Raw genomic sequence first — 14,799 nt, 5'->3', positions numbered from 1 at the left:
TTCTGAAGTGAATTCGCCCAAAGTGAAAATTCAAGATAAATAATACCTACATTCATTTTATGTAACTAATTTGTTCAACATTCAGATATACTGAGAAAGATTCAGTTTATACATACACATGACACATTCACTTTGTTGACTACATTAATATCTCTCTCTACTTCGCTCTCGAGACCCCACCTGGAGTAACGTATTCAGCTCCGGGACCCCAACACCAGAAGGGCAGGGACCTGCTCAAGAGGGTCCAGAGGAGGGACACAAAAATGACCAGAGGGATGGGAGACCTCTCCTATGAAGACAGGCTGAGACTTGAGGTTGTTCAGCCTGGAGAAGGGTCCGGGGAGACCTTATGGCAGCCTTCCAGTATGTAAAGGGGGCTACAGGAAAGATGGGGAGGGACTCTGCATCAGGGAGGGTAGTGATAGGACAAGGGGTAATGGTTCTAAACTGAAAGAGAGTAGATTTAGATCAGATATAAGGAAGAAATCCTTCCCTGTGAGGGTGGTGAGACACTGGCACAGGTTGCCCAGAGGAGCTGTGGCTGCCCCCTCCCTGGCAGTGTTCAAGGCCAGGTTGGACGGGGCTTTGAGCAACCTGGGCTAGTGGAAGGTGTCCCTGCCCAGGGCAGGGGGGCTGGAACTGGATGGTCTTTACGGTCCCTTCCAACCCAAACCATTCTGTGATTCTATGATCTTAGCCACAATCTGAAAATATACATGTTCCCTATTATGCTCTGGACTCTGTAATTTGCATTATGAGTTGTTAAAAGCTGTTATAACGACGACACTAAAACCTAGACTATCTTTGAAGTAAGAGTTCAAGCTATGCTTTAAGTTTGATTTAAAGTTATGGTAAATTAAAATTTAATATATACTTTAAAAAATATATCTTAATTTTAACAAACACTCTTCCCGTTTTGGAGGCACCAGAGGAAAAGTATACTTAGGGATATACACCATAACTGAAACTGTATTTTTTTAACAGTGATTTAAGATAAAAAACAGAGCAAACTCACATTCTAGCAGAAAACCCACACAAACCTGTTCCACATCCACCTGGTATATTTCAGCTCAGAGGTCCTTTCTGCTTTACTACTTTTCTCTTTGCTTATAACTAGGAAATAGTTAGGAACTTCTTGTTGTTGTATACATTTATCTTGTAAGATCTAAATGAGTGCGTCCAAAAGTGTTACTGTAAATCAGTGAAGCGAATTCCGTGCATCAATCAGTTAAGATTTTCAAGTATTACATTGTCAGAAAAAGTTTCAGCAGTGTGTTTATTTTTTGTAGACAGATGCCAAGAAAGACTATTACAACAAATGCTCACCAAAGAGAGAAAGCAGAATATGACTTTTAATTACAATTCTTATTCTTCAAACACTCCCATTCTTTGTTCTGCATCAAAGAGAAATATTTCATTTTCATGTGCAATGCTGTCAACTGATTGCAAAGACTTACGTTCTCATGGCTGCCTCACTTTAATACAATGAACTAAGGTCAGAACTGGTATAAAAACAAGCATAACAAGAGCAAAGACTGTTTTGGAAATTAGAATATACTCACTGTTTTTCTCATCTTGTTTCAATCATAGAAAACATTTGACTAAAACAAGCATCTTCTAAGTCCTTTAAAATCTTTATAGACATGTGCTGTTATAGCAACATATTCTCCAGCAACAAAAATCTAGTTGAGATCAATTGACAAGGTTTACATCCAAGTATCTTTAGAGAAAAATCCTCCTAGAGCTACTGAAACCTTCACTGCTCAGATGCTAAAAAAAGAGCTTAATTTAAAACCAAAGAATGACTAAATATGGATATTAGTTTTGGCCTCAGAAAATCCTTTAATCCATCAGATTTTTGCGTATCACTGAAAGTATGCAAGGAATCAGATTATAGTTTTCATCCTCGGCCAAGTACTGCAATCATAAAAACATGCATTTAAGAACTGTTGTGTTTTTAGAGGAACTATCTGTGGTAAAAGATAGCAGTATCTTTAAATGTAACCCTTTTCATTATTAAATGAGGATGGGGAGAATGGGAAAGTCAACTTTCAAACAATAGTAAAGTTTTACAACAGGTAATATTAAATTTTCAAGCACAACAGCAGTTCTTCTCAAAGGTCTCTAAAAGCATTTGATGAGGTTCTGTTGAATGCTGTCTCACCTCAGACTGCTGCTTCTCCTTCATTCGCCTCAGGAGCTGTAATGAAAAATAATGAAATTATTACCATGTTTGCACTCAACTTTGTATTACCACTCAGTTTTGGTTTATTTGTAAACAAATAAGTTGTATAGTTACTGTATTGGATATACAGAATTACTACACTTTGATTTTTGTTCCTACCACTCTGATCATTTCACTAATTTTCTAGACAGGCATCTGACAATATCACTTTTCTTGGAAATATCCCATGTCAGACAGTACAGCCAATGAGCATCACACAGAAATTTATGTGAAAGAGATTCTAATCGGGACAGAAATTTTTCATATGCATTACTGCTCTGTATTGCAAGTATGTTTTGAAAATATGCTAAATACTAAATGCAAAAACGCAAAACATATCCACCCCCAAGTAATCCAGGTCTTATAAAAATTCAAAAAAGAGACATTTTAGAATTCTGACATTTCCCACATGACAATCAGACAGCCTTAAGTCCTTTTTTACTGTAGTGCTTTCCATTTCTATTTGTCGCCTCATGAAATGACAAGGAACATTTCCCAGACCAGTACCACAGAGTAGCTGGGATTTATTAGACTAAATGAATGGGAATACTAAAACGGAATGGAAGAAAAAGACCATCATTACTAGGGCACAATAGAAATATAATTGTAATAATAATGTGAAATAGAATGTCTAGTCATAATACACTACCATTTTAATGACATTGTAAAGATTCAGCCTGTAATGGAACTCTGTTAAATACCTGTTTATGTTCTTATAGTATTTATACGGATTTACAGTGTAATTCTCAAGTATGAAATATCAATTGCAGTATCTTTGAAATGCAAGTTACCCATAAACAAAGTCAAACTCAAACTTTCTTCCCAAACAGATGAATTTAATGCAGTTTCTTGACAGCAGATTGAAGGGAAATCTCAAAGGCGAGAGTGTTAAGTGCATAATGGAGGTCTGCAGGGATTTCCTATGTAGCATTTACAGTAATTTTTCACAAACGTTAACATGTCACTTCACTTTGTCTCCTTCTTCAGCTTCTTAGTTGCATGCACTACTGCATGGCTTTACTTTGTGGTATGTTGATAAAGCTTGAGGTCTGGAATTCTTCAAACTGAAATGTACCCTTTGCACCAAAAAACAAAGACAAGCTAAAGCCATCAGACTGAGTGACATTATTTCCCTGAACCACAGATTGACACTCAAGTGATTCAGTCATGTCTATAAGAGCCTCAATTCTCTCCTTTACCCATAAAGCATGAAACATTTGGCTGGTTTACAATGAGTGTTAGCAGTATTTATTTGCAATGAAAACACAGCACTTGTGGAATTACTGCTAATCAAGTTAATAAAACAGTAGAGATTCACATTCTTGTTGTCCCAGTTAAAACCTCTGCAATTTTATTCCGGATATTATTGTTGTTGCCGATCACATGAACTACAAGGCAAAAGAAATTCAAGCGGCTTTTTATAACAAAAAACTTTCAACACATGGTATTACTGAATTTTCTTTTTTCATTCCAGCAATTAGGGCTCTTGCTTTTCTTAATGGATACACCATTCCAGGTGCTTTTGTCTTCACTATCAGCCATAAGAAAAAAAAAAAAAATCAAGTAAACCCAGTATCCTTCATGGAAATGTTACTATAATAAATTATAAACACAAACTAGTACCCAGAGCACACCCACAACATCCTAATTGTGTCTTCTCTGGGCAAAGCTGCCTCCATCAGTTTCTTACAGTACCCATTTCGTTGGGTATTACTTCTTCTCCCTTCAAACCAGCTCATTGTTTCATGCCAAATCATAGGAATATTTGGGTTTAGGGACCAGTTTTCAGTATTTCAGTTATTTGAATACTCTGTCCCACCAACCTAAACCTGCAAGGAAGATGACTGTTGCTTTTACCCTTCGGGTGAGTCAATAGCTCACCAAAGGACTGTTGAGCTCTTAGACCCTCTAATATCCTAAGTGCAAGAGGAGCCAAATAAAGGCACAGAAAACTTCTGGAGTCAGTATAAACTTTCACTGTTGGCATACTCTGGTTTTTTATGTTGTTTAGTTTTGTTTGTTTGTTTTTGTTTTGTTGTGGGAATTTTTTGGGTTTGGTGTTTTGGTTTTTTTTCTTTACTGTAAATATGATCCTTTGGACACTATGAGACTATGGATGTGTGTTAGGACAGAAGAAGTGCTGCTCTCCTCTCACTCTTCTTACAGAATCACAGAATTGTCTACGTTGGAAAAGACCTTGAAGAGCATCCAGTCCAATCATCAACCCAACATTAACAGTTCCCAACTACACCATATCCCTCAGTGCTAAGTCGACCCTACTCTTAAACACCTCCAGGGATGGTGACTCCACCACCTCCCTGGGCAGCCCATTCCAATGCCTAACAACCTGTTCCGTAAAGAAATGCTTCCTAATATCCAGTCTGAACCTTCCCTGGGGCAACTTGAGGCCATTCCCTCTTGTCCTATTGCTTATTACTTGGTTAAAGAGGCTCATCCCCAGCTCTCTGCAACCTCCTTTCAGGGAGCTGTAGAGGGCGATGAGGTCTCCCCTCAGCCTCCTCTTCTCCAGACTAAACACCCCCAGTTCCCTCAGCCGCTCCCCGTACGACCTGTGCTCCAGACCCTGCACCAGCTCCGTTGCCCTTCTCTGGACACGCTCGAGTCATTCAATGTCCTTTTTGTAGTGAGGGGCCCAAAACTGAACACAGGAATCGAGGGGCGGCCTCACCAGTGCCCAGTACAGGGGTAAGATCCCTTCCCTGTCCCTGCTGGCCACGCTATTGCTGACACAAGCCAGGATGCCATTGGCCTTCTTGGCCACCTGGGCACACTGCTGGCTCCTGTTCTGCCGGCTGTCAATCCACACCCCCAGGTCCCTCTCTGACTGGCAGCTCTCCAGCCACTCCTCCCCAAGCCTGTAGCGCTGCTGGGGGTTGTTGTGGCCCAAGGGCAGCCCCCGGCATTTGGCCTTATTGAAACTCCTCCAGCTGGCCTCAGCCCATGGCTCCAGCCTGTCCAGGTCTCTCTGCAGAGCCTCCCTACCCTCGAGCAGATCAACACTCCCACCCAACCTGGTGTCATCTGCAAACTGACTGAGGGTGCACTCGATCTCCTCATCTAGATCATCAATAAAGATGTTAAACAGGAGTGGCCCCAAAACCGAGCCCTGGGGGACACCACTCGTGACCGGCCACCAACTGGATTTAACTCCGTTCCCCACAACTCCCTGTGCCTGGCCATCCAGACAGTTTTTTACCCAGCAAAGCGTGTGCCCATCCAAGCTGTGAGCAGCCAGTTTCGCCAGGAGAATGCTGTGGGAAATGGTGTCAAAGGCCTTATTAAAGTCAAGGTAAACAACATCCACAGCCTTTCCCTCATCCAATAAGCAGGTCACCCTAGTAGAAGGAGATCAGGTTTGTCAGGCAGGACCTGCCTTTCATAAACCCATGCTGACTGGGCCTGAGCATCTGGTTGTCCCGCATGTGTTGTGTGACGGCACTCAGGATGAGCTGCTCCATCAGCTTCCCGGGTACCGAAGTCAAGCTGACAGGCCTGTAATTTCCCAGACCATCCTTCCAACCCTTCTTATACATGGGTGTCACATTGGCCAATTTCCAATCTGTCGGGACCTCCCCGGTCAGCCAGGACTGCTGGTAAATGATGGAAAGCGGCTTGGTGAGCACCCCAGCCAGCTCCTTCAGCACCCTCGGGTGTATCCCATCCGGCCCCACAGACTTGTGTGTGTCTGTGTGATGCAGCAGGTCACTGACTGTCTCCTCCTGGATTGTGGGGTGGTTGTTCTCCCAGTCTCTGTCTTCTGGCTGGGGAGGCTGGATTCCCTCAATACAGCTAGTCTTGCTATTAAAGACATTAGTTTACAAATATACAACTTCTGTCTGTAACACTATATAAACATAGACTATTAGCTATACAGAATCAGCTTTGGTTTATTTGCATACAAAACTCATACACTTGTGCTCTTCTAGCCTACACCATCAATTCTGTTCGCAAAAGAACTGTGGCAAAGAAATATTAACTTTCTTGTTATTCATTTCCTGGCTTCTATAGTTAAATAAAGGAAATAAGATACAAGCTTTTAGTCAAACATTAGAATTAGCAGACATGAGAAATGAGAGCTATCAAGGAAACTTTCTGTGCTATGAAAATTATTCCTTGACTTGATGTATGAAGGAAAGAAGAAAAACAGCTGGTACACACTGGCACATTTTTGTGAATACCCTAATAAACCAATATAAACCAATTTATACTCAAACAAAAGACAGAACCATTTTGATCAGTCATTTAGTACCTTTGACCCACACATAAGTGAATCCCACTTACACTAAAATTACAAGAAGTTTAAGGAAAATACCTTTTTAATTTAATTCTAATACAGTGGGTCACAACTTACTGTAATATTTTGTAAGAGATCATTAACAAGATGTGTGCCCTAATGAACAGTTGGGTTTGTATGTTTAGAAAGAACAAGCTGTAACATTGTGGAAACAGATCTGATGGTGTCATCTACAAGAGAAAATCAATTTAATATAAACTGATGAAAAATAGGTTCCTGCAGCAACCATTTCTCTTCCTTCACAAGGGTCAGAAAATAAGGTTCATTGGTTGGAGTTTTTTCTTTTCTAAAAGAGTATGACAAGCCATTACTGATAAATGAGTGTGCCTCCTGCACTACACTAGTTCAGAATAGTAAATTTGTCATTTAAATGTTTGTACAACTTTACTCATGAGTACTAGTTTGCAAATTTAGACAATAGTAATATACCAAAACAACCGAAAGCTAATGCAAACCTATGGATAGAAAGACTTGTTACCTCAATTTCAAGTTAAGAGTTCCCAGCTCAAACAGCAAACTATCCGAAAAATAGTTTAATAGTTACATGGTATCAATTTCAGGAGCAGAAGTACAGCAATCCACTGATGTACAAGTACCAGACCAGATATGACAAAGTAGGAATATGTGACACTGATAAGTACAAACTCACCATTAATACTAGCGAACAGCAAGACACAAACAGCACTTCAGAGGCAGTTCTGCCTTTTATGGATTATTTGTATTACTAGTTGCCTAAGCCTGCCACAGAAAAGTGTTCATTAGTGTTCCACAAATTCTAGATTTGTTACTTAAAGTGTTCCATTAATCTGGAGGTATTACTTTCAAGTAACAACATCCTGGTTGCTAAACAATAACCTGGGAAAAGCCCTACCTGTAAGATGATACTGGGAACACTTTTATTTTTTAAAGCAAAATGAAGATATCTACCCTGTATTTTTCTGCCTATCCCAGCAGCTTACCAGCTGCAGAAAGAATGGAGTAAGCCAAAAGAAGTTGTTCAAAAAACATCAAGCAAAACTAACTCAGTATGAAGTCAACTGACATAAAATGTGCTTTCATTATTGTGTCATTTTGTGGAGCCCGCTTTGTTGCCCCTAACGGCTGAGAATGTATAAAGAAAATACAACATATGATTGCATCATGTGCCATTTGTCATGAAGGCATATTCTTTTGGGAAAGGCGTGGGCTCACATTCCAAGCTTCATACTGATGTTCATCTGCTGATGAACTACAGCACTGGTGCCTAACCTTTCTTTAGGGACAAGCTGTTCAGTTCATAAAGAAGCCACTCACGAACTCTAAGCCTTCGCGTTACTTGGTAGACAACATTAAATATGTCAATCACATGACTAGAAATATTCATGTAGTCCATCAACGTGTTTAATACATATGAAAGCACACTACATATGGCTGTTTTACATGAGGAAGGGCCGTTTGTGCATTCTGTAACATGGCAGCATATTTGTGACATCACATCACCAAAATACTCTTTTATCCCCCACATTTTGATTATTGGTGGACCATGACAAAAGCAAGCCATGGGCTGCCAGAATCCCTCATGCAGCTTAAAGGTTGCTACCTGTCCGCACCTGAAAAGAAAGGAACAAGCTATCACTTCCTATTTTGATCATCTTAGAATAGCACAGCAGGCATCCACACATTGGAAGAGGAAATGATGTATCTGTATAAGTGATATTTATTGTAGCCCTGGATTCCTTTTTGGATCTGAAAGCACTGATCTGTTGTTATTCTTAATATGACAACATGGAAATAGAACTTCAAGTAATTGCCGTAGGCAAACCAAAACATCATGTGTAGAACTAACTGTGTGTGGTGAGTAAATCATGACCATAAACAAGACTGAGCAGATTTCTGCACTGTCACAAGGAGTGACTTTTAAGAACTTTTTCCAGTGTTTCCATATAGTTTGACACAGCTAGCAGATATGACACAGACTGTCAATGTTAAATACTGCAGCCACATTAGTAATCCCAGGAACCTGAAGACCTGGATCTGTCACGGCAGCAGACCACCTGAGAAAGAATGAAAATGTGGTACAAATATGATATAACTGGCTGAGTCAATGGCACAGATATCATGCAGCAAGCTGTTCGTAAGTAGTGGTGTCAAATAGACAACAGCTTGGTGGTTAGGGCACTACAGGGGGTTCTTGCTGAGACCACTCATTTATCTGTTTGAAAAGAAAGTGCCTCAGTACTTATCCAGGTTCAGACTTTGTAAGGACAAGTCCTAAGTGGCATTTTTTAGATATTAGGGTAAAAAGCCAGAATGCCTTCCCCCATATTTCTAGTCAAGCTTTCACTCCCAGAAGGCTGCATTTCCACATGACTGAACACATCGCACAGTGTGGTACCAAAGATGGAGAGGACTTTCCAATTTCACCCAGAAACGTTTATCGCTCCATCTCTCACTTACCAAAAGGCACTTCCCGGCCTCCAGAGGCGGCGTGAAAAGCGTGCGCATACCTTGCGAGCTCCGGGAAAGAAACACAAACACAGAAATGCAGGACCTACAGACAGATGAAGAAGGCCCACAGATTCTGTCACCCCCTCACCCTCGAACAAACACCCCGATTCTGGCGGGCCGGCCTGGGTCCGTCGCTCCCGGTTTGCGAGGCCGACGCTACAGCGCAGAACAATCCCTTCCGGCGTGGGGCGGGGCCGGGCCGGGCCAGCAGAGAGCCGCCGCTCCGCGCCTGCCCGCTGGGCGGGGACAAGCGGACGGAGCCCCGCGGCCGCCATTTTCTCGCCCTTCTCAGGGAAGGGCCGCCCACCCTCCCTCACGCGGCGCGACAGGCCGGCTGGGCTCCTCCTCCTCATCCTCCTCCTCTCTCCCCCGCCGCCGGAATGCCGAAGCTGAGCAAGGAGGCCAAGCAGCGGCTACAGCAGCTCTTCAAGGGCGGCCAGTTCGCCATCCGCTGGGGCTTCATCCCCGTCGTGCTCTACCTAGGTCAGTGGCGGGCGGGGGTGGCGCTCGGCGGCCTCTGGGGAAGCCGAGGGCCGGGCGCGCTGCGTTCCCTCCCTCCCTCCCTCCCGCCCGCCCGGGCCGGCCCTGCCCTGCCCGGCCCTGCCCTGCCCTGGCAGCGCGCGCGCCCCGCGGCGGGGCCAACCCCGGCTCCGCGGCCCTTCGCGCGCATGCGCGGCCGCGGAAAGCGCTGGGGGCGCGGAGGGCCCGGCCTGGGGCCCCGCGGGGTAGGGGCGGCGGCTTGGCAGGACTGCGGGGTAGTTGGGGTCTTCTTGTTTGTGGGTTTTGGTTGTTTGGTTTTGTTGGGTTTGGGTTATTTGGGGTTTTTTTTCCCCCCTTTAAAAAGGTTTTTCTGCCTCTTTCCCTTCCTGGGGGTGTTGCCGCGCTGGGAGCGCGCGCTGGGCCTGCGTGCCCAGTGAGGGGAGGGCCGCGGGCGCCGGTGGCCTGTGGCAGGCGGGCGGGCCGAGCCCCTCTGGGGAGCGCGCTGAGCGCGCACCGGAGCGGCTTAACAGCGGGCGAAGCTGCGATTTAATTGTGCGTCAGCGCCTGGCGGCTTTAGTAGGTTCACCCGTGTGTTTCTTGCAGTAGGGAGTCAGCGTGTGAGGAGAAAGCTGTCTGTGGCCGGGAGCTCTGCTTTCTGTGCCGAGAGGGCTGCTAGCCTCTGGCTGAGGTTGAATTTCCAGCTAGGTACAGGTTACAGGCTTCCTCAGAGTGGCGTGGCTCCTGTTTCCGAACTGCTGTGAAACATCAGGGGATGCATCTGTGTCATGCTTGGCTCCCAGGGTGTATTTCATTTGCTCCGGACATGGGGCTGGCTGGGCATCGCAGCCACATGGTAGTTCTGCTGGGTTTGGGCTGCATGCCGTCAGCAGTCCTTGTCGAAGAGCCTGACCTACTTAAGATACGCACGTGTGCAGTAGGCCTGACACTTTTCTTCACTTTTTTTATGATAAGGGGTCCCAGGAAGGCTAATCCACACGGTTCATCTGACTTGCTTTCTGCCCCAACTCTGCTGTGCCTTTTGGGAAAAGCATCTAAAACAGGCAGGCATCTCTGCCTTGAATGCAAACATGAAGGAGGGTTGGGAGCTGATCTGTTGTTTTAACTGAGAGAAATACAGCGTCCAGTTTGAAGGGCTTTGTCCAAATAATAGATAATAATCAGGAGAAAGTTGGTCCTTCAGCAGTTACATGCATGCTTTAACAACTACAAGTGAAAGAGGTCACATCAAACACTATGAAAAAAACCCCTAATCATCAATATTAGGTTTAAACTTTAATTAGATTTCCATTTTTAGTTTATCACTTACTTTAAATTGATAATTTTTGGGTGGGAATTTGAGCAGTGTTTTGTGACCTAATTTTTCTTTTGCTGAAGTTGTGTTTTGATTTTACTCCCATGACAGTATCTATGAATGTGGGAATGGTGCTGTTTGTACTGAGGGACACCAGAGGAAATGAAATAAGTTACTTCAAGTCATACAAAGACATCTTATTGTGTTTATAGTTGCACTGATATCAGGGTGCTTAGTATATTTCTGTTATGTAGAGGTGAGAAACTTAAGTTGTAGTTTAATGTCATATTTCCAGAAAAGAAGTCTACTGTTCCAAATCTACACAGCTGCCTTATAAGGTAATGTGCTGTAATGAAAGGACATTAAGTGTAAGCAGATGGGAGGGGGACATGCAGGTGCCACCTTTGCTTGCCATAGGTACTTGGAGGTGGCATGCACTCAAACCCCACAGAATTGGAAGAACCTCTTTGTACTGGGATTACATTTGAATCTGGGAGGGAAGGTGTGATGCAGTGACAGGGCAAGCGACTACGCAGTCCTTGGTGTCACTGGTTCAAGGTAGACTTTTGTATTGACCCCTGTGTATATGAAAAAACACTTTAAACTAAACACAAGCAAGGAAACTTCCAGAATTTTTGAGCTTTTAACTTGATCTGAAAAGCTTTCTAGGCAAAGATGGAATGCTCAGGGGATGTATGAGCGAACATGGTATGTGAATGTCCAATTATAGGTTGTTGGTCAGGGGTTTTTTTGTTGTCTTTTTTTTAAACTTACTTTGAAGTGAATGCCCCTGTTTTAAGTAGGTAAATTAGACCAGTGCAATTTTGTTAAACCTGGCTTGCTTATTTAAAATTACTAGGGGTGGAAAAAGCCAGAAACGCTCACACACTGAGTGTGACTCCTAATACAGCTTCATTAATTTTATAGCAATTTTGTTGGACAGTATGTCAACCAAAGAAAGTGGGTCAGGATGTTTAATAGTCTCAAACCACACAAGGTTATCTTCAAAGAGCTAACCCAGTGCCCATGAAGTTAATAGAAGTTTTTCCATTAACCTTCATGGCCTGTGTTTCAGGCAAACTGACATTAAGGATTTATTTTCTGTAAACGAGGGAAATAATCTGTTTTTCGTGTAACATCCATTTCTAGATAACAAGTGTAGGAGAGAGTGTGTTGAACAGTGCATGCATTGCATGATTCCGCTTCAAGACTTTTTAACTTACAGTACAGTGGGCAAAGATATTTCATACACTGAATCTTCTATTGCTTCTCTAGCATACATTTGCTTTAGTGAATTGGTATTTGAGTCATTAGCTCGGATGAACTCTTTGTAATTAGCTTTTTTTTTTTCATTTTCCTGGGTGTAGATTGACAAACATCTTGTTTCTTTGCAAGCTTTAGTAATAGGTAGCTTTTCAAAATATGCCAGTAAAAATAGAAGATTTTAGGTTTAACTGATTTAACATTTAGAATTCTGTCACCCTAAATTGAGTGAACTGTTGTTGAAATAATACTTTTAAGTTCTGCATCAGATGTCATTGCAGAACACTGCCTGTTAGGACTCAAGGTGCTCACTTCCACCAGTTACAGGTGTCGCTGTTGGTCCAGCTTTACTAGGTTACTTTCTGAACAGCATTTAAAATCTATATGTTTGTGTGTGTAGGTATCTATGTCTTGATCTTTGGGGTGGATAAAGATGCAGGTAAGAATTGAAAAAAAACCCCACCAAAAACTGTACACATTTATTTATTTTCTCTACTTTCTAAGCCTGATAAGAATGTGCAGTTTTTATTCAGGTTTGTAAGCAACTTCATGAATCACAGTTCTCTGCTCAATAGGTTTTCTTTTTTATTGCAATTCAGGGGGCTGGAATAATTTGATAGGGATTTAACTATGTGGGAGTCTGAACATACATATTTTTACATATATGTATGCGATGTGTTTCACTTCAGGTTTTAAGAGAGGTGCAGATCCTGGAATGCCTGAGCCAACTATCTGGAGGTATGTATCGGTTCCAAATGTACATGCAAACTCGGTGCAGGTACTTACCGTTTTAGGTGTTACCTCTGGACAGCAACAGCTGGGAAGGTTGCTTCCACCCATTGTTTTTAATTGTGCAGAATGAAAGCATAGCTGTCTGTGGTTCTCATTTCTTCAGAAATCCAAATTAAAAGACAGCAGAACACAAGTTCTTGGGAGGGCCTTTCTCTTAATCTTGCATGGCTTTTAATATATGGGACTTCCTTTACCTTTTGAGTGGAAGCTACCCTTCTAATCTGTTGTAGAGCTAGTTAATGCCAGTTTCTGCACTGAGGAAGCTTTCTAGCACAAATTTAAAACAAAACTGTCTTCTGCCTTTGCAAATATGATAACTGCATAAAAGCTGCATGAAACAAAGGGCTATATCCTTCAGTATCAGTCATTGTTATGAAGCAAAGTGCATTTGTTCACGTTGCCTCTTGTGGGACTGTTAGTGCTGCAGTGTCATGGCATTAGTAATACTTGAATTCTTGTGGTATTTGAGTATTGTTGGAGGGCTTCTATGGGTCAAACTAATTAAGTTTTGAAGAAAACGTGACTTATTTTTCTTGAAATAACTTTAGTTACTATGCAGAACCAGGTATTCCTAAGACAAATAATTGATAGACAGTATTTGCAAAGTCCTTTTTTAACTTTTCTAGTGTAACACAGTTACAATGTATAGAAATCCCATTTTTAGGATTCAGTGATTCAAGGAAGCTAGTTTTAGCAGGAGAAAATATGAAAAAAAGCATCAAGATTACAGTTTTCGTAAAATCTTCTGTTGTCTTAAGAACTGACTTGCTAGAGTTGCTTGCTTGCTGACAGTGTTTCTATGTTTAGCTTCACTAGCAGTTTGAGACTTTTTTTTCTTGATCCATTGAGTGTGTCTCTGTCCAGCATAATGTATTTCATACCAGAGTGTATGTACATACATACCAGAAGCTTGGCCTAATCCGAAGCTTACAGACACTAATTTTTCTTAACGCATATTCATGCTCTGTAGGCTTAAGTGTTACTTTAAAGGTGGAATTATTTCAGTCTTCTGGGGGGTAGCGTTTATTCTGTACATCTACAGGGCTGTTCCTCCAGACTTGTGTTTTACAAATACCCATTTAAAAACAGGTACATGCAAATCTGACTTTCGTTTCCTCCCCCCTCCCCTTTCAGTCTACTTTGGGGATGAAGGATGTGGTGGTCCTGTTCTAGAACCAGCCAATGGACAGAGAAAGTGTCTGAAGATACGAGCATTCCAGAGGACGAGGTGGACACTTACACCAGCTGGCTCAATCAGCTTGCTAATGACATAGGTTCTACATACAGCAAAATGGAGTTTATATGGACCTAATTTATTTGCATTACAGTTTAATTAAATAAATACAATTTGAATGGATATGCATTGTTTTTAAGTCTTTACGTAGCTATAATGGAGTAATTTCTTTATTACAGAAAGGATAACCTGTTGTGTGGGGTTTGTTTTTTTCTTTTTCCCAAAATATGATGATATTCAACCCCAGTATTTATCTCTGTTATGATGGTCTTTTAGATAAAGATTCCTCTTTATCTTCAAGGTAACCAGAAAACTGAGCTAATATTTTAAATACTTCAATATTCTTCAGAGATTTCTTGCTTGAGTGTCGGTAAGCCTCTGCAGCTGGTCACTATGCTGACCTGGTTTGTTGTTTTTTTATTTTCCTCTTGGATTTCTTCATCTCTGGATCTATTAAGGATGGAGAGATGTACGCCTAGCACAGATCATAAAAATGATACTTTTCTGCCAAATTTACCTTTAAACATTATATACATATTCTGTAATTTGGGATGGGGTGGGAGGACACAACAAAATTGCTCTGTGTATGCGTATACAGTGCTCTTATTGTAAGAGGAGGATGCTCATGTATAGCTGAAGGAAGAAAATAACCACACTAAACAAGGTATTTGCTTTATTTTTTCTCCAAAGTC

General features: G+C 42.1%; 1 protein-coding gene, 1 long non-coding RNA gene and 1 other non-coding gene across 3 annotated transcripts; 1 reads left to right on the top strand and 2 right to left on the bottom strand.

Moving 5' to 3' along the window:
* Positions 1-1,334: 1,334 nt before the first annotated feature.
* Positions 1,335-9,107, bottom strand: LOC141958010 (uncharacterized). The gene is made up of 2 exons (XR_012633222.1): positions 8,976-9,107; positions 1,335-2,200 (listed from the first exon to the last, which is right to left on the bottom strand). It is a non-coding gene; the product is annotated as an uncharacterized LOC141958010 (long non-coding RNA).
* Positions 1,826-1,913, bottom strand: LOC141958296 (small nucleolar RNA SNORD93). Its single transcript, XR_012633257.1, has one exon. It is a non-coding gene; the product is annotated as a small nucleolar RNA SNORD93 (small nucleolar RNA).
* TOMM7 (translocase of outer mitochondrial membrane 7) lies at positions 8,977-14,230 on the top strand. Its single transcript, XM_074900405.1, has 3 exons — positions 8,977-9,509; positions 12,771-12,819; positions 14,008-14,230. Exons 1-3 carry the CDS (start codon positions 9,080-9,082, stop codon positions 14,021-14,023), a joined length of 495 nt encoding a protein of 164 aa, XP_074756506.1. The 5' UTR covers positions 8,977-9,079; the 3' UTR covers positions 14,024-14,230.
* Positions 14,231-14,799: the final 569 nt, after the last annotated feature.

Source organism: Athene noctua, chromosome 2, assembly GCF_965140245.1.
Source record: "Athene noctua chromosome 2, bAthNoc1.hap1.1, whole genome shotgun sequence".
Lineage (NCBI taxonomy): Eukaryota > Metazoa > Chordata > Aves > Strigiformes > Strigidae > Athene > Athene noctua.
This window is presented reverse-complemented; position numbering and strand designations above follow the sequence as displayed.